The following is a 19,190-nucleotide window of genomic DNA, read 5'->3' as shown; positions in this document are numbered from 1 at the left end:
ATAAATAAATAAATGTAATAATTTAATAATCATGTAATCATTTTGTTGCATTACTAGGAATTTATTACATTTTCTGGCTGTAATACCTAATTAGCTTTTTGAGTTTTATATAAAAAAAAATATGGAGCAAAATTATAATATCAAGTTACAATCATTATATGTATTATATCTTTCATAACAAACAAGCAAAACACACAAACAAATAAATCAATTAATAAATAAATAAAATCATCACTGTGCAAAATGTTGGGCACCGTACAGAGTCAGGATTAAGTAACACCCCCTTTGTGAGAAATCACAGCTTGTGTAGCTAAAGGTCTTTCAGTTCTTGGTGTTTTCTGATAGGTTGCGGTTAATGTTTCCTGCTGCTTTTGACTCTCCCTTGAAGAGTCCATGTTGTGCAACCAAAGCTGCACAGTGGAACAGTGCACCACCCTTTTCCCTTAGCTAAACGTTCATGCAGGTAATTGGCAGTCCTATGGGTTTTCATTTTCACTGCCTTACCAGCATAAGAGCAGTTCTCTCTGAGGGTTTTCAAAGTCTTCCCGATCACGTTGACCTCCACAGTTCCCCTGAACTCTCATTTCTTATGAACAGGCCGCAGAGTAGAAAGCACAAACACTGAAAACTCCTGGCCTCTTCTTACAGCTTTCCCTTGCCTTGAGAGTGTCAGTTACTTCCATTTGCAATCCGGTTTTGAGATAGTTGCTTAGAGAAGCCAACGTTCGGTGAGTGTTAGTACTAGGGTTTCAATATTCCGGAAATTCAAAGTTGGGAATTAACGGGTAATTATGGGAATTAGCAGAAATGAATGGGAATGAAATGGGAACATTTGAAGCTAAAGCTGAGAAACTTACATTTAGTTGGTAAAAAATCTACTGAAGCGTAATCTTGGATAAAATGATTAGATTAGATTAGATATGATACCAAAACAGTAGAATAGCAAAGCTGCTCCTCAATCCCAGGCACATGGTATCGAGAGCACACCCCCTGCCTCCACTGTTCATTCCTCCATCACACGTACAGCAGATGTCCAGATGATTTGTAGAAACCTCACACTCACCACTAGCTCGTGGGAAAACACTCTTTTATTTGATGTTAATAATGAACAATTCATAAATAGTATATATTTAATTAATATATTTATTCAAATAATATATATTTATTTATTTATAATATTTATTTAATTAACATATATATTATTGATAGACAGAAACAGTATGTTGATGATAGTGTATGGTATAGTTATTTTAAATTATATAATATTTCCTATTAATTCCAATAAATTCCCGTAACTACCCAATGTTCCCAAAATTTCCATGGAAATTTCCTGAGCTAAAGTTCCTATGGAAAGACAAGTAATTTGCTGGACATTTATCAGACATTTGGTTATTTGATTTAGGCAGTTCCTAATCACAACAGGTGACATGCCTCAGGCTTTTAAAAGTCCAGATAAATTGTCTAAAAAAATAAATAAATAAATCCCATGTAGCATGCAATGTTATTTCACCATGCAAATGTAAAGTATGTAATTAATGTAATTAGGATATAAATATAAAAATAAATAATTTAGTCATTTTCATTTTTTTTTCTTAAAAAAACAACAGAACAAAAACAATAAAATTAAATTAAATTAACTTAATAAAAAAATACATATCTGTAATAAACAGGTATAATAATCAGTGCAAGCGATGCGTTTCATGCACATAATATCCACCATTCTGCCTTTATCTCACTCTTTCCCCCTTGTGTCTAAACTATCCCCCTAATTCTCATTATGGGAGTATGAGCTCGATAGTCCGCTTCTTTAAGGGCCACTGAAGGAACATGAATGGCTGAATCCGCCGTGAGATCCGACTCATTAAAAGTGCCAGTTCAAAAGAGTCGGTTTGGAAAACTGAATCGAACTTCTCTTCACGTCACTGAAGGAAACCACAGCAACTGACGCGCATGCGTACGCCCAAACAGAGGCCGCGTTCAAGAGCACCCTTTCTTTGCCCTGTAGCACCGTGCAGCGCAGCTTTCACACTTCCGTGTTTCAGAAAAGCTGTTTTTTTTCATAAAATCCCATCATTATATTTTTGTTGTGGCACACTGTCAGCTCTTATACACGATCACTGAAAACCAAGAGAGCTGAGAACACCAGTTTATCTAGATTGTTAGATATCACGCAGGTGATGCCTGAATTATGAAGATCTGTATTTGTTTTGTAGCTTAATTTCTGCAACAAAAAAACAAGAACCTCCGTTAACTGTATTTGAACAATTTATTGATTGAGTAAGTCCTTCATTAAGTAATTTTATTTAAACACATCATTTATATATATATATATGTATATAGATGGAAAATCACCTCTCTGTTGAACGCACCCTTACGTCATTTGCGCATCGGCTCATCGTGAAAGGCGTAGGCTGCGCCTCCGACATCAGCCGGGCCTTCTTTCTGAATTCAGCCAGGCTGCCTGGCTTCACGGGATTACATGTCTTCCTAAAATAAGAGCCAGAGAAGCTCTGTAGTGAAGGACTAGGCCTTTTAGAGCCCATTTTCACAATGACTTGTCTCCACTGTAAACATGTTACTGACTAGAAGATTCCTTTGTGAAGGAAGGCAGCAGTAAGTACTGGTCTTGGTTAAAGGTTTGACCGGCACAGGGCATGCTGGGAGGAGTGCTGAATACATTTCTGCTGTCAGATGATGATCTTTTTATGTCTCAGGTTAACTACAATGGCAAATGCTGTTCAAAGCTCAACCCCAAGGCGGCCCGGCGTGGGCATCGGAGTACTCGTCACTGATTCCACTCAGCCAGGGTGTGTGCTGTTAGGAAAAAGAAGGGGCCTGGTTGGAAAAGGTGCCTATCAGTTACCTGGAGGTCACATTGAATTTGGGTGAGTAACCAATGGATTCAAGGTTCAGCGGCCCTACAGTCTGCAGTCTCTGATTGGCTGGATGAGAAATGTGGCCTTTAGGCCTGGATTAACACCATGCAGGGACCAGGGGGGCAAATCCAAGGGCCCACTCCATATCATGGCTGGTCAAGTCAAGTCAGATTTATTTGTATAGTGCTTTTTACAACTGTTGTCGTCACAAAGCAGCTTTACATAAATAGTGATTAATAAAAGACAGAGACAAAGAAGAAAATGACGTAAGACATGATGAATCAAAGACCCCCAGAGAGCAAGCCAACGGCGACAGTGGCAAGGAAAAACTCCCTCAGAGCTGGAGGAAGAAAGAAACCTTGGGAGGACCCGACCCATCCTCGTCTGGTCAGAACTATTTAAACATTAATGATAAAAATGACCAAACCAGGTATAGCAGATAGTTAAAATAGATTTTAACATGGTCATTAGACAGGTAGCAGTGGTAGGAGGGTGTGCCGCTGGTCTGCTATGGGTGGTGGTGGGTGGGGGGACTGCTGGTTGGACCGGTAGGTGGCAGCTGGTTTGACGCAGGTAGAGGGGACCTCAGCGGGCAATCTTCCAGCAGCTCGGGCCGGGTGGCCATTTACTCGGAGAGGGTAAAAGGAGAGGGTTAGTTCTGAGAGGAATTTTATGGAGAGCAGAGAATGTTGGGCAGTATCAGATTGTGTCTGAGGACTCCGGCAGGTCTGACTATAACAGCCTGGCTACACTGACAGCTAGGCTACATTCACACTCTGAACTTATACCTCATGATATTTAATCACTGGATCTGCTCCAGATTTAAAATCTTGAACCCACATTGCTCCCCAACACAGACAACAGATCCACATCTCTGCGTTCTCACAATAACTAATGAATAAATGTCTTTACAGCCTATTAGGACTAGGTTTCCCAAAAGCCTCCATGCACAAAGATCGTTAACTAAGGGACAGTTGCATTTTTGCATTTCTGGAAAATGAGCTATAATGAGCTGAGAGATGCAGAACCGTCACTGAAAGTGAAAGAAGCATGTGGACTGAGGCGGTAGAGTAATGATAAAGATCCTAAAGTCCTTGTGAGCGTTTTCCTGCCCACGTTATCACAGTTACACAGTGCAGTTAGCAGCAGGCGAACCCTTCAGTAGTAAAAATTGCGGCACTACTTTCCATATTACAGGTCAGTGGAGCCTCACAATGATTTTGAAGCTGCTAGTTTAAGGTTTAATGTTACATAATGCTGCTTTAAGCTATAAGAGATGGTTATACAGCCTATAGATCTTGGCCATGCAGTCAGATATACACAGGATTTTATATTTTCTTAAACCTTATTGTTAAAGCAGGGCTCGTTCTGTGGGTCTTCTTGGTATTAGCATTAACATTAGTATTAGAGCTTGGTTTCCAAGGTAACAGTAACCTCTTTCCTGAGCTTAGGCCTGTGGTTCGGGTATATTTACCAAGTTTGATTTTGCTCTGTTGAGTTTTCTGAATGAGTCAACATAGATAGATAGATAGATCGATAGATAGATAGATAGACAGACAGACAGACAGACAGACAGAATGATATATGGATAGATAGATAGATAGACAGAATGATATATGGATAGATAGATAGATAGATAGACAGAATGATATATGGATAGATAGATAGATAGATAGATAGATAGACAGAATGATATATGGATAGATAGATAGATAGACAGAATGATATATGGATAGATAGATAGATAGACAGAATGATATATGGATAGATAGATAGATAGACAGAATGATATATGGATAGATAGATAGATAGACAGAATGATATATGGATAGATAGATAGATAGATAGATAGATAGATCGATCGCTTTATTTATCCCACGGGAAAGTCAGTTTTTACAGCAGCAAAATCAAACAAGAGAGCAGCATAATAAAGGCACTTAAAATAGTAATAACAAGTGGCAAATAGGAAACAGTAAACCTGCCTATAAATACAGCTATATTAATAAATACAGCTACAATATACATAATATAACCCAATTATATAAATAAATAAGAAGTACAACATCCAACATTGACCACTGTTAGCTCATGTAAATGCTAATGTAAAAGTTCACTGCTAATAAGATGTCTGATCCATCAACAGTACGTTCCAGTGATTCGTTCCATCCGTACAGTCGACATGACTGTTATGCCACAGTTCTACACAGGACAGCCGAGCACCTCATCATACTGGCTTTTCACTTTTTAGCCAAGTGACCTAAAAAAGCCACAGATCTTCCTCTCTAATCTGGGATGTTTGTCTCCAGCTGAGATTTGTGTGTATTTCGTGTAGAGAGACATGGGAGGAGTGCGCACAGAGAGAGGTGATGGAGGAGGCCGGTCTGCGGCTGAAGAACATCCGCTACGCCTCTGTGGTGAACTCCGTCAAGCTAGAGGAAAACTATCACTACGTTACAATCTTCATGCGAGGAGAAGTGGACAGGGCCTTCTCGTCCGAGCCTGTAAATGTGGAACCCGAGAAAAATGAAGGTAAATGCATGTGTATAGTTTGGGGAAAGTCTTGAGGTAGAACATATCTGACCTATCGTTCTGCAAATGGTCATCAAAATGCCCCTAAATGTGCTCATTTCATTCTGCTAACACCATGAGCCTCAACACATTGGTTAAAGGACTAGTTTGTTGAAAAAAACGTCAACATCATTTATAATTTTCCCCAGATGAATCGATCAGCCAGGTTCGCTTTTTTAGTTTAGATCAGGAGATGCTAGGCTAACATTGCTAAAAAAAATAAAATAAAAAAAAAACACAATGCACTGTCACCAATCTCATCTATGTACAAACTCAAAAATCTATCAAAAAGCTACATAAACAAAAAAAACATTAAAAAAATTATTTATATTATTATATTATATATATTATATTATTTATATATATATATATAGATAGATAGATAGATAGATATACTATACTAGATATTTTAGAGAAACATCATATATAGACCTTATTTACCCATTTAAGCTAAAATTAGAACTTACTCTGAATGACTGCCCCACCATTTAGCTCTGGTGAGAAGGTTATTTTGGTGTTTACAGACTAAGTAAGTCTTACCATTTTCTTAATCACAGTGATTTGCCTCCACCAAACAAAGGAAGATCTGGATGTGAGAGGTTCGAGAGACCTTTTTTAAAAAATATTTATTTACAGAGATGATATTAGTGATAAGTCCGATGTTTGTTAGCAGCGTTGGCCCAGCATCTCCTTTTGTAAATGAAATTCATTAGATACTAAAATAGCACTCTTACATATACATGCACTAGCATGCATGGATTTGTGTAATAGGGATTTAATAGAATGACCTCTCGCCAGAGAGAGGTGAAAAATGTATGTATTTATGGACACAAAGAAACATCAGAATTATTTACAAAGATGGTGAAGGAAACCAGACATCTGCAGCAAATTTAAAGCTACATTATGTAACTTTTTAACCTTAAAATAGCAGCTTGTCCAGAAAAATGCGTTGTTTAGTGGTGGCTCAAGGAGTGAATTACACTTCCCAACTTGTTTAACCATTTAAGCTAAACTGAGAACATACTCTGAATGCCTGCCCCAGCATTCAGCTCTGGTGAGAAGTTTATTTTGGTGTTTACAGACTAAAGTAATCCTACCCTTTTCGTAATCACAGTGATTTTAATCTTTGTTACCAGCGTTAGCCGAGCATCTCCCATTGTAAACTAAAGAAGCAAATTTTTGAGACCAGTCATGCCTTGGCTGATTGATTTTTCTACAATTAGGAGTGTAGCGTGTGTTGAGTGTTGTGTATCGTGGTATCCATACTGACTTTTCTTCTGGTGATATCTGTTTTGATCTGTTTTACGTTCAGGGTGGACGTGGAAAATGTGGGAGGACTTTCCACCGGAGGAGCAACTTTTCTGGCCTCTGGCGAATTTGAGACAGCAGGGATTCCAGCCATTCAGAAATAGAGGCAAAGATTTAATCTAATCAGGAGACTCTGTGTTTACTTCATGGTGAGAAGAACTGCCCTTTCAACAAACGCCGCAGCTGCTTTCTCTGGCTTCAACAACTGGAATAAAACTTGAGGCGCGTGAAGCGTGGCTTTGAGTTCCCAAACAAAAAGAAGACTGTGTGTGGAATTGGGTTGAGAAACAGGTGGCGTCCACTGGCAAGGGCAAGTGCAGTGACAAGATTTTGTAACCGTTTGTGTCTTTATCCATCAGTATTGTCTCATTGTAGTATCCAGCATGAATTAGGCTAAAAGCAATACAATCATTGGCAACCCAGTTGGTGCCCAACCAGCCCTGACGGCTAGCATGGCTACTTATCTGTAAGCTAATATCAAATCTGTATTAAATTAGCCTACAGATAAGTAGCCCTATCTGTAGGCTAATTTATTACAGATGTGATATTAGCTGTCTGGATATCTGCATTAGCTAGCTGGCAAGTTTGTAGTTTGTCAAAGGTTTACCCTGCCTTCAAGATACATCACCAGGAGAAAAACAGATTTCCTTGCTTAAGCCTCTTATGCAGCTCTGCTTAGGGAGGCAAGTGGGCATGTTTTCAGCAGATACAGTGATGGTTATGTTTTTTTTTTAATTATTTTTGGCCCTCTTCAGTGGCTCTTCAGAGTTTCACATTCACTATAAAGTTTTATGAATCAGACTCAGAAATACGTTATTGATTCAAGGAGGGAAATTCCAGATGTTACAGTTGCAACGGTTTGTGTAAAAATAAACTCTCTATAAAATAAACATAAAATTTAGAACAAAGAGAGAGAAAATAAATATGTACATGTTTATAAATTATATTAATATAGTAAAGTGGCATAGTGGTAATATCTTAGATAATAAATACGGGAAATTATTGCACACATTAAATTACAGTACTTTTATTATTATTGCACATTACAGTATAATTAAAGTATTGCACAGATGAACCCTAGTGTCTCACACTGAGGGAGGAGTTATAGAGTTTGATGTCCACAGGTAGAAATGACCTCCAGTAGCGCTCTGTGGTCATTTCGGGGGAATAAGTCTTGCACTGAATGTGTTCCTTTGTCTCATCACTGCATTGTGGAGTGGTTGGGAGCCATTATCCAATATTCATTATTCATTATGCATTATGCATGTTACCTTTTACTGCCATAATGTACTTTATGAATCTTACTTTTCATAAGGGTTTACAGTAGATAAACCATGGCTGAAACCCAAAATACACCATATTCTGAGTAAAACATGAGGTAATAAGGTAGGGAATCTGTATTATAATACATTAGGTACTAAGATAGCACTTGGGTCAGGTCTTTATTACAACAGACCCAAGATACACATTCATTTACATATACATGCACTATCATATATAATAGAGATATTATTAGAAGATCCTTCAGCGGGCAGAACAACATTTACATTTATGGCATTGAGCTGATGCCCTCATCCAGAGTGACTTAAACGGTTACTCGTATTACAGAGGCGGGCCTGTATAGTGTTGGGAGTCTTATTGGTGTAGAGCAGCAGTCAGACTGGGAATCGAACCCAGTCTGACTGCTTTCTTTCACTTTCAGTGATGGTTCTGGATCTCCAAGCTTGTCCAGAAAAATGTGTCCTTTAGTGGCAGCTCAATCTGTGAATTACACTTTCCATTTGTAGGGGGAGCCCATGAGCAAGAAATGCCTCTAAATGCCTGAAGTGCCTGAAGATTTTGGTGTAAATGATACTTTTCAGTGGCAATGTTCACTTTATAAAAACACATGACCTCTGGTTATTTTCACCACCACTATAAAGAAATGTGAGTGGGTAGGTTTCTGTACAGTGCACACAACAAAAAACACTGAATGACTTAGTTAATAACAGTTTAATTATACAAGAATTTTGAAGACTTGGTAGACTTCTCCTTTAATTTTAAGGTTGGGTGTGTTAGTTAACAACATAATCATAATCAAGTTATGATGACCACCATTATTTTATTCTTCAATTATAAATTCTTCTCTTTTCCTCACTTACAAAATCTGAACTAATCTGAACTTTTTTAAGTGTCCAAAACACAAGAATCAACCTACACTATATTTACCAAAGTATTGGGACACCTGTTCATTCGTCATTTCCTCTAAATTCAAGGGTTTATTTAGCTAGAGAGTTCATCCTTCATTTGTAGGAATAACTACTCTCCATAGAAGCCGTCTGACTTATATTTTGGAGCATTGCTGTGAGGATTTGATTATATTTAGCAATAAGAAAGTTGAGTAAGTTTAGGATGTTGGATGATCACCACCCCACCTCATCACCCCCCCATATCCCATAAGTATTGGATGGAGCACCAAACCCAGTTCCACTGCTCCACGGCCTTCTAGCATTAGGCAGCATGGTGCCAATAATAGGTCCTACTCTATTGGCAGTACTGCTCCACAGGATCTAGACAAGCTGTGTGTGTGTGTGTGTGTGTGTGTGTCAGCACTGGGTGCAGAAGGGGTGTCCACAAACTTCTGGACACATGCTTGTTTTGTTGTGACGGGTAGACGCGCCCCCTGTCGGCTGACCGGCGCGCTGCTCCGCCGTGTTTGTCTAAATGCGTCACATTTTCGACACAGTCAGCCACAGTCAGCCATGGTTAAACTCGCGTTCAACTCGTCTCTGGGCCAAAAGGACGCGAAGAAAGACGAAAAGGATGAAGTGCTGATTCCTCAAGAAGGGGTGAGTTCACAACGGCAGCCAGTCTGACCTGCTGTGTCGGCGGAGGGGGAACGTTAGCTAGCTATAGCCAGATATAATAGGTTAACTAGGGAACTGCTAGCTAGCTAACTATAGCTAACCTACTGAGCCAAGGAGGTCGGTCACTTCTTGGCTGGCATTCTCGGTCAGATTCCGTTTTTAACAACGACACACTTCGACTTTTACTTTTAATTTGACTTAAGTAAGAGTCTATTCGTGTTTTGACTCATTTGTTTTACAAGAAATGGCCAAACGGAGCCGCTGAAAGGGTTTGTTTTCGAGTTTGGTCAAGTTGGATAGATGGCTAGCTTAGCTTAGCTTAGCTAGCGGCAACGGCTTTTAGCTATACCTCAAGACCGAAAGTGTAAGAAGTAGCTCCAGATATGAGCAGTTACTCTAAAACTTCGGGGCTAGGAGTGTTTAGAAATAGTTTTAGACATTTTTGACATGTTTTAGACATTTCCTCCCACATTCTGTGAGTTTTGGAGCTCATGTAAACTCCATGAACAAGCTCGGCGCCTGGACACGAAGGCAGGCGGAGCGTTTGGGGCGGGGGGTGGATGGAGGGGTGGCTGGCTTCAGAAACTGCAGGGCACAGAAGACCCTCAAGACTGGCTTGAGTTAATAATAATAATAATAATAATAATAATAATAATTTAAGGGGGTTCTGTCTTGCTGGCATTCATCCAGACCCCTGCTAATCGAAAAAAGTATGAGATTAGGCAATAATAATAATAATAATAATAATGTTGTTGTTGTTTGTAGACTGACTCTAAATCTGACCGTGAATCGTGTGTTTTCGACCACACACACCCTTGTATTGGATGGCTTTGAGCCTTTGCTCAGTGCTTATTTACGTTTAGAGAGCCGAGGTGCCAGACTGTGGGCGAGTCTGGAGTAAAGATGCAGCCAAACCTGCTCTGAAATCTGCTGCTGATGATGATGATGATGAGTCAGTGTTGGGTGGCCCAGTTTGGCATCTTCACGCTGAAATATTGTGAAATATTAATGAAATACAGATTCAGAGCAGTGAACTGGAAAGCTGGCAGATTTCTACGACACCGCCTGCTCCAAATAACCCGAGCGAAAAAGGGAAGCAAGTGGAAATGAGCAGTAAATGAATCTCACACACACACACATATATATATATATATATATATATATATATATATATATATATATATATATATATATATATATAGAAACCAGTCATTGGTTGAAAGGATTGTATAGCTGTGCTGTGCCATCACTGATTCCCTGTTAGATAAGCACACAAAACAGGGTGTGTGTGTGTGTGTGTGTGTGTGTGTGTGTGTGTGTGTGTGGTGGGGGGTGGTCTGGTTCTGATGAAGTGTTATGGACTGTCTCTTGGCTTGCTGTCATACAGGTGATCAAAGCCTGACTGAGTCTGTCTGGCTGGTGCTGGTCCTTTAAAGTGTAGACACCCCCCCCCCCCCCCCCCCCCCCTTTTTCCATCCACCGCTTCTCACAGTGTCCAACCAGTTATACTCGTTTCAACAAAGACTGGCTCTGTTGGGCCTAAGCTTGTGTGTGTGTGAGAGAGAAGGGGGGGAGAGAAAAAGGGAGAGAGAGAGAGAGAGAGAGAGGGAAAGAGAGAGAGAGAGGGAGAGAGAGAGAAAAAGAGAGAGAGGGAGAGAGAGCGGGAGGAAGTGAATGGAAGAACGGGTGAAACTCTTACCACCACCCTGGTTTGGGTGGAGATTTAAGGAAGGAAGGTACGAAGCAGGATTACAAAACAGGTTTATCAGAAGGTGTATTCGGGCCTGATCAGTCAAGCCGCGTGAAACAGTTCAGCGGATTGAATTTTAATTTTCGCTGCTGTTTCCTTTTCCAGGTTGGAAAAAAATGTGCTTTTCATCAAACTGCTGGTTTGTGGTCACATGTTGAAAAGCTCTCAAGTGTGGACCCTATAAGAACGGCCGACTTCAGGTTCAGTCCAGGCTTTGGTTTCTTAAAAGAAACGTTTGTCAAAAAATTAAATGAACTAAAATTTATTACCTACGCTAAGCACGGTGGATCAGTCAGGACATGTCTGATATCTCAGATGCTAGTCTAATGTTACTAACACTGGACCGTCACCAATAACTTGTTTCATGCAGAGCGGTTTACAGTTAAAATTAACTCACTGGTAGGGCCAGCTGGAGCAACCAAAGCCAGGCATTACACTGGTAATAATGTAGGTTACATTTTTTTGTTGGCAACATTAGCCTAGCATCTCCCGTTGTAAACTAAAGAAGCGTGTGCATTAAACCAAACAAACATATATTCTTACCACGCTCTTCTCCAGAATGGTCAAAAATCAGGCTGTCAGATTATACATTATAGTATAATGTTCTACAATACCTGAAACCACCCACGCATGTCTGTTTGATTACTTGGAGCCTGTTCACACCTGGCATTAACAGCGATTCTAGTGATCGTCGGTTCATGTTCGGATTTCAGTATAAACTTCCTTTAAAATAGAAGAAGCCAAGATCAGACACCCAAATTGTGTTGGTTGATTGACTACATTTTGGGGTAATGGGGAAGGTTGTGTGGATTAAACATTTCCAGAAACTGTTATTTGAAACTTGCCTCAAGATAGGCTGCCTTTCCCAGGGCAAGGAAAGCAGTGATACTCTTCCAATCTAGAATTGCATCATTATCAGGGGAGAGAGCGTCAGGGCGGCTCCCTCAGGCTTTACGTCTGTAAACACACCTGTGTTACCTCAGCGTTTTCCGCCTTCAGCTTGTTTTTATTAGTTTGTGGCCTTTGGGAGGTCCAGGTTTCATTTTACGATAGTATTTACGTTAGTAGAACCCGTTTTTCGGGATATATAAACACACTTTCTTAAGGATTCTATAAAGAACCAACTCTGTTTTTTGGGTTTTACACCAATGCAAAGAACCATTTAACCAAGCAAAGAGCTTAAAATGCCTCAAATGGTTCCTTGAGTTGTCCTGCTACTAAGTTTAGCCGCACAGATGTTTTGTCGTGTCCATCAAGATGTTGTTCTGTGTTTTTTCCCGTCTCTTGGGGGGGAGCGGGGCAGTAGGGGGTTCTTGGAAGTCACCCAGCATCCTTTTCTCACAAGGCTTTTGTGTAAAACATGGCAGCCCCACCCAAGCGTCATCTAAACCGAACGTTCACATGCTCGACTCAAAAACACATGCTGCGTTCACGCGGACAAAGACAAAGACACTTTTCTGTAAACACTTTGAAACAGGAAAGTTAGTGAATGCATAAATCTCATTTACAGAAACTGAGACAGAGTTAGGTACAAGAACAGCTGTGTAGCGTGGACTAGAATGCCCTTTGTCCGACTGTTCACAGTTCCTCTAAGAAATCGGTAGCTAAGCAAAGTGAGCTACAGATCCAAAACCAAAGGATGTGGTTGTTAATTTTAGCTTTGTGTTTGTCCATCACCAGTCACTTAGTTGGAGTCATTATTCAGCTAGACTTGAATTTGTTCTGTGGTGAGCAGATTATCTCGCTAACTAACACTAACAACCAAAAGTGGTTCTTCTGTAGCATCGCTCGAAGAATCCTTTAAAGAACCTTCCTTTTTAAGATTGTAACTTTCTGTAGAGTAGGTTGTTTTAGTTAGTTGTTTTAACAAGCAAGCAAGCTGTTAAGTGTGAGAATGGGTTGTGGTCAGGCGCAGCTTACCACAATGCTTACTATAACCCTTCATTTCAGCATCTTCCAGCACAGCCCTGCCTAACCCTGCGTTCACACCAGTCGGGGGACTTTTAATTAAGTTTCAGTGAGAGCTGGCAACAGTTGGCACCGCAACCGCTGGCGAGGCAAAATGTGCAGAGTCGTCGCACAGCCAAGTTGAGCACAGTTTAACTTGATGCAAATTAGGAGTTAAGGGATGTGCCGATAACCAGTGAGAACTGGGCAGGGTACTGCAGGCGTATGCCCACTGCTGTGAAGCGGTGCCCTTTATTTGGTTCCTAGATATTTGTTCCTACAGGAGATCAAGGACAAATACTCCTGGGATCTGGCATCATCATGCCCCAGCTCCTGCGCAATCTCTGTTTGCTCAGTCCGGGCTTGTATTGTCTTTTGTGGTTATATAAAACGACGACGGTGCTTTTACTGCAAATGGGTGGTAACGATCGCCAAGAACGGCCGTGTTTTAGACTGGCTGCACAGACAGTGATGCACCATGCATGGATGCAATTTATATGCCAACAGTTTCCCTCCAGAATTGACGTGGTCCGATTTGTGGTAAAAATCGGACAGGAAGGTGTGTGATTTGATTGTGTTTATGGTCTGTAGTAATTATAGCCAGAGTATGGTGTACTGCCTTGGTGTTTTTTTTAACATCATTGGAATCATGGCAACCAGCAGCCTGCTTGAGGTAGTTACTCATAAAAACACAGAAGTCTAAGACATCTTTTTATTATTATTAAACTGCTTTGCTCTTTGCCTTGCCCATGGCTCGTCTTGAATTATTGCTTTAAAAATAGCCACCCTGATGGTCACTCGGGACTGCCGTAATGGCATGAAGCAGAAAGCAACTCCTGAAAAAAAAAGTACATGATGTCCTACTGAAAAAGGAAGTCAACAATAATGCACTTTCAGTCTGAGTGGGTCAGTCCACTGATCATTTCTGTCTTCTCACTTTTGGTCTCATTCCAGTATGGGGCAATCCATATGAGCTCATTTGAATTATTGTCTGGTGATCAGTGGTTGGATTTTAACAGCTCTTCTGCACTGTACGCAGTTCTACGATAAAAACAAATGAATTTCAGGCTTATGTGCTCAGGGCAGTATTTTTGTGGTTGACGCTGACTGCTAACTGCAGCACAACCATCTGTCAGGAAACTCCCTCCGAGCTGTTAAATTGATGTCAAATAAGAAAGATGATGTGTAGTCTGCCTAGTAGGACTGTAATGGTACACAAAAGTCACAGTTTGGTTCGTACCGGGGTGTGGACTTCACAATTTGGTCTGTACTGTTTTAATTAAGCAGTATAGATAAATGTTAGCATGTTATAGCAATAGGTTTCCACACATGCTCACACCCAAAAACGCAGGCACCTTGTACTCATCCAGTCTACCATCATTTCATGAGCTGAAAATATGCTAATCAGTCCCCAGAATACTACACAGCGGTATACAGTTTCAAGGTGACACGAGAGCTTGTGAAATTACGGTATTAATATTACTGTATTACCTGTAAATTATCTGGATTCTCTGTACTACAGATATGCTAACATTAACTTTAGACATCCCTGTGGCAGACTATAGTCCAATTCCCTGGCCAGGCAAGCATGTACAACCTCTTCCTGAGCTAAAGATTGTGCGTTCGAGCAGGAAACCACTAAAATGTTAAAGATACTAGAGAATCATGCAAACAATGACCCTGCATTGTGAATGTGGGACAAACCACAAACATCGGGCATCGGCCAGTTAAGTTGAAAGACGATCAGCAATCTCTATCAGCCCTGAAAACACTGATTGGACCGTGTTCACGTTGTAGCTTTCTATATACTGTGGTTCTTTACATTATGAGAGGTCCACTCTGTTGCCACAGCCTTTTGACTTCTCTCTCCCTTTGCGTCTCTGTGTAGGATGTGGAGGAGATTCTGCGGGTAAGGCAGCAGTCCCGGGCCTGGTGCTGGTGCATGTGTCTGGGTCTGGCTCTCATGCTGTCTGGTGTGGTGGTCGGTGGAGCTTACCTGTACAGGTATTACATCCTAGAGGTGAGGAAGAATGCTCCAAACACACACCTGAACATACCCCACCCGCACACACAAGCTGGAGCTTTTCTTGGATGTTCAGCTGTAGTAGTACAGTAATAAAAATAAAAAATAAATCTTCTGTATAAGTTTTACATGCAAACGTTTAAAAATTGTGAATTGATCATTAAGAAAATTTCTCATGAGATACAAAGGAGAGGGTAAACAGCAGTGAGGTACACCATGTGTCTGCTGTCACTGGTGGTAACTACGACTTCCAGGGGTTAATCAGAGGGTCTTAGGAACTCTTTTCCCCACAGAATGTGGTGGCCACTGCTAAAGTTGACGCTGTTGTTCAGGAGCGGAACACGTACTTCTGTGGGGTAAACTATCATGAGGACCGCTACATGATGCGAGACAGCGCAGAGGACACTCCAGTCTCGGACAAGCGGGTGGATGAACGCGTCAGGATCCTGACTGAGGACAAAGTGGAGCTCATCCATGTTCCAGTGCCTGAGTTTAGCGACAGTGATCCCGCCGACATCGTTCATGACTTCAACAAGGTGAGAGTGTGCATTTTCACATGGTTTTCACTTGTTCTACTAGATGCCGTGTTGGAGCAGAAAACCAACTAAATGTGAAGGATGCTAGAGAATCATGCAAACTATGACCTTGCATTGTGTATGTGGGATACACAGTGTGTCTCTCTCTCACCCCCTCGTGTTCTTTTGTCCCTATAGAAACTGACTGCCTATCTGGATCTGAGTCTGAATAAGTGCTATGTCATCTCTCTCAATACCTCCATCGTCATGCCCCCCAAGGACTTCCTGGAGCTGCTTGTCAACATCAAGGTAACTGTGGCAACAGAGGGAGCAAGGCCAAACAGCCAAAAGAAAGCTCATCCTTTATAATGATGCTGGCCGGATTTGGAGCGTGACTCTGTCCAAGCGTTCCCAACACATATGCATTTGGAAGAGTATCAAAAGCTCTGTAGCTATGCCGGTGGTTTTTCCTGTGAGTTTAGTCCTAGCCATTATTGTAACCGGTCAACATGTGACTTTGTTTATGTGCAGGCTGGCACATACTTGCCACAGTCTTACCTGGTGCACGAGCAAATGGTTGTCACAGAGAAGGTGGAGCATGTGGAGCAGCTGGGCTACTTTATCTATAGTCTGTGCAGAGGCAGAGACACGTACAGACTACAGCGCAGGAGCACCGTACCAGGTGAGTGAGTACAGACACACGCTCTCTTGGAGATCACTGCTTAGGGAGACGTTTGGTTATCACAACCAACTCTACCGCCCTGTTTAAAGTTCTGATCTTCTCCAGACCCGCAGACACACTGTACACTCATCTACGCCATACATCATCACTATATACCCACACACTACATTCACAGGGGCAGTGTGCACAAACACACAGCCACCATGCAGTGCAGGGGAGCAGTTTGAAGTTAGGTGCCTTGCTCAAGGGCACCTCAGCTGTGAATGTTGTTGGAGAAAGGAATGTCCTTCTGGCTTTTAGATCTTCAGACCTTAGCCAGCTTCTCGAACTCAGGGTTCCCAGTACTTCTAGAAAATCTGAAAAACCTGGAAATGAAGAGACTTGTTTCACAGCTCCTGGAAAATGAGAACATTGCTAGAGGTGTCAATACTGGAAATATTAGACAAGGCTCATATTTGGGACCCTGAAGGATTTACAGACAGACCTAATATAAAATGTGTGAGTAGTAGTACGGTTATAGGTCTTTTAAGAATATTTCATTCAGTAACCAGGAGTTGGCCTTTAGTATACTCATTGTTTGGAAGTCATGGAAAATGTTGTCCTTTCAAGGGCTGGATCCCTGTTAATGTTTAGTCCACAGCTGCCCCCTTTATGTACAGATTGTAGTGTCAGGATCAACCATGGGAAGTGAAATGAGAAAAGACTTTAGATTTTACTTGATATTAATTCCAGGCATGGAAAATTATGTACCTCTGAGATTTTATATTGAGTCCAGTAGCTGGTCTGTTTTCACTGATTGACTGGGTAGAGAGTGGCTGATGCTGTGCACATGCTGAGCAACAACAGATGAGCTGCAGCCAGTAATCTACAAAGTGTCTTGTGGTTCGTATGGTATGTGTAGTTGATAAAACAGCCGGTGAGTGTAGGTACATGGTAAGTCTACCAAGGTAGGGACTGCCAATTTTGTGTAAATAAGGAATGTTGATGAAACGTGGCTTAAATCTTTATGCTACCCTTTTTTAAACCCACCCTAAACACTGTTCCCTCTCCTCATCTGTTTTTAACAGGCATTCAGAAACGTGAGGCGGTCAACTGTCACAAGATTCGCCACTTCGAGAACAAGTTTGTGGTGGAGACCCTGATCTGTGAGCCGTAGAGCAACGGCACTCATGCCAGAAGCATCACAAACCACTTCTGACGAATTCCACTTGAGTGCAGTGATTCAATGGGGCCCCCACCCACCCCTACTTCTTTCCTTTTAAAGCTCTTCCTGTTTCCCATGTGTGGTGGTCTTCTGCTTTGTGTCCTTTTTTTGTGTACAGCGAAGATGGAAGATGAAGCAACGTAAGAAAGAACGAGACTAAAAGCCCTTACGGAAGTGGTGTGTTTAAAACGTAAGTCTAAGACCCTTTCTGTTTCCCTTTTAGAGTGGATTGAGATCTCCCCGTTTGGCTTTTTGCAAAGTAGTTTTTGTTTTTCTTTTGTTCGAACGTTTCAGTAGTTTTACTTTGTTTGCCAGCTTTCGTAAAGGAGAACAGATGTTTGGACATGAGATTTGAAGCAAATTCTCATGAACATGGAATGTAAAGAATGTTTGTTAAAGTATGTTTGATAAAGAGGCAATACAATTGCTGTTTTGTCTTTGTTTAAACTGTGAAGTTCTGTCACAGCCTAAATCACCATATTATACACTGGAAGCTATTAGATTACAGTTATGTAGGACATAGCCATTAATGGACTATACAAATTTTTGTATTGGATATACATAGTCTAGAAGGTTCTTTTTTTGTTTTTTTAAACTGGTTAAACTATTAAACCGGTGCTCAAACACTTACTTTAGACATCGTGATAAACATACATTTAGGTCTAGGCGTAAACTGCTTTAAGATGCACTGATCTGCCATAACATTAAAACCACCTGCCTAATATTGTGTAGGTTCTCTTTGCGCCACCGAAACAGCTCAGCCCTGGGCTCGACACCTTTAGCGGTCTTGTGGTATCTGGAGGTTATCTAGCAGCAGATCCTTGAATTCGAGAGGTATTGTGAGGGCCTCCATAGATCGCACAAGTATACCTGAGCAGTTATGTTCACTAAGCCCTGGAGCGCTTGTGGTAGGTACTAACTAGGGCATACCCCACAAGACCTGTCTGTTGTTTTGGAGATGTTCTGACCCAGTCATCTAGCTGTTAAGGTGGCTCAGATTCAGAACTGACCACTCACTCCCTGATCCCACCCCTTGACGGGTGCTCTTGTAACCAGATGATCAGCTGTCAGTGGGTTTTAATGTTGTGGCTGATCTGCCTATATCAGATTCAAAAGGTAAAAGACCATTGAAATTTCATAGTTTTGTGGCGATGCAGAAATATCAAGCAATACTTCAGAGCGCGTATGTTGAATGTGTAAAGGTTTATATCTCAATTCTACCACAAATGTCTATAACTGTTGAACTCAAGTTGTATTGACCAATATAATGTGTATAACAGTACGTAACACACAAGATTACATGTTAAAGGATTAACACAATAAAACTTGAACCACTCTGAACCTCTCTCTTATTTGTTTCTTTAGAGAACACAGTGTTGTGCCGACAGATTTTCTTTCCTTTGTCCTGGAGTCGCTGTCGTAAAGGTGTTTACCCATGTCGAGGGCTGTTGGCCATGTTAAAGACGCAGCT

General features: G+C 41.1%; 2 protein-coding genes across 4 annotated transcripts; both read left to right on the top strand.

The window, feature by feature from the left end:
* The first annotated feature begins 2,429 nt into the window (after positions 1-2,429).
* nudt15 (nudix (nucleoside diphosphate linked moiety X)-type motif 15) lies at positions 2,430-7,676 on the top strand. 2 transcript variants are annotated; one of them, XR_011979885.1, is made up of 5 exons: positions 2,430-2,613; positions 2,715-2,885; positions 5,209-5,405; positions 6,757-7,222; positions 7,277-7,676. XR_011979885.1 is itself a non-coding variant. In XM_072682869.1 (4 exons), exons 1-4 carry the CDS (start codon positions 2,573-2,575, stop codon positions 6,873-6,875), a joined length of 528 nt encoding a protein of 175 aa, XP_072538970.1. In that variant the 5' UTR covers positions 2,430-2,572; the 3' UTR covers positions 6,876-7,676. The 2 variants fall into 2 exon arrangements, 1 of the variants encoding a protein (XP_072538970.1); XM_072682869.1 differs by having other exon boundaries at positions 6,757-7,676.
* Positions 7,677-9,448: 1,772 nt separating this feature from the next.
* On the top strand, positions 9,449-19,060 carry itm2ba (integral membrane protein 2Ba). 2 transcript variants are annotated; one of them, XM_072683573.1, is made up of 6 exons: positions 9,449-9,580; positions 15,184-15,315; positions 15,612-15,854; positions 16,032-16,142; positions 16,365-16,515; positions 17,583-19,060. In XM_072683573.1, exons 1-6 carry the CDS (start codon positions 9,494-9,496, stop codon positions 17,669-17,671), a joined length of 813 nt encoding a protein of 270 aa, XP_072539674.1. In that variant the 5' UTR covers positions 9,449-9,493; the 3' UTR covers positions 17,672-19,060. The 2 variants fall into 2 exon arrangements, with proteins under 2 accessions (XP_072539674.1, XP_072539675.1); XM_072683574.1 differs by having other exon boundaries at positions 9,450-9,580; positions 15,651-15,854.
* Positions 19,061-19,190: the final 130 nt, after the last annotated feature.

This window comes from Salminus brasiliensis, chromosome 7 (genome assembly GCF_030463535.1).
Source record: "Salminus brasiliensis chromosome 7, fSalBra1.hap2, whole genome shotgun sequence".
Classification (NCBI taxonomy): domain Eukaryota; kingdom Metazoa; phylum Chordata; class Actinopteri; order Characiformes; family Bryconidae; genus Salminus; species Salminus brasiliensis.
This window is presented reverse-complemented; position numbering and strand designations above follow the sequence as displayed.

What these genes read in the sequence shown, in the direction of transcription:
- nudt15 (XM_072682869.1), top strand. Translation starts at nt 2,573, where the DNA reads ATGTTACTGACTAGAAGATTCCTTTGTGAAGGAAGGCAGCA. An exon ending in CTTTGTGAAGGAAGGCAGCA is followed by an intron (nt 2,614 to 2,714) that starts GTAAGTACTGGT and finishes TTTATGTCTCAG; the next exon opens with GTTAACTACAATGGCAAATG. An exon ending in GGAACCCGAGAAAAATGAAG is followed by an intron (nt 5,406 to 6,756) that starts GTAAATGCATGT and finishes TTTTACGTTCAG; the next exon opens with GGTGGACGTGGAAAATGTGG.
- itm2ba (XM_072683573.1), top strand. Translation starts at nt 9,494, where the DNA reads ATGGTTAAACTCGCGTTCAACTCGTCTCTGGGCCAAAAGGACGCGAAG. An exon ending in ACAGGTATTACATCCTAGAG is followed by an intron (nt 15,316 to 15,611) that starts GTGAGGAAGAAT and finishes TTTTCCCCACAG; the next exon opens with AATGTGGTGGCCACTGCTAA. An exon ending in GCGCAGGAGCACCGTACCAG is followed by an intron (nt 16,516 to 17,582) that starts GTGAGTGAGTAC and finishes TGTTTTTAACAG; the next exon opens with GCATTCAGAAACGTGAGGCG.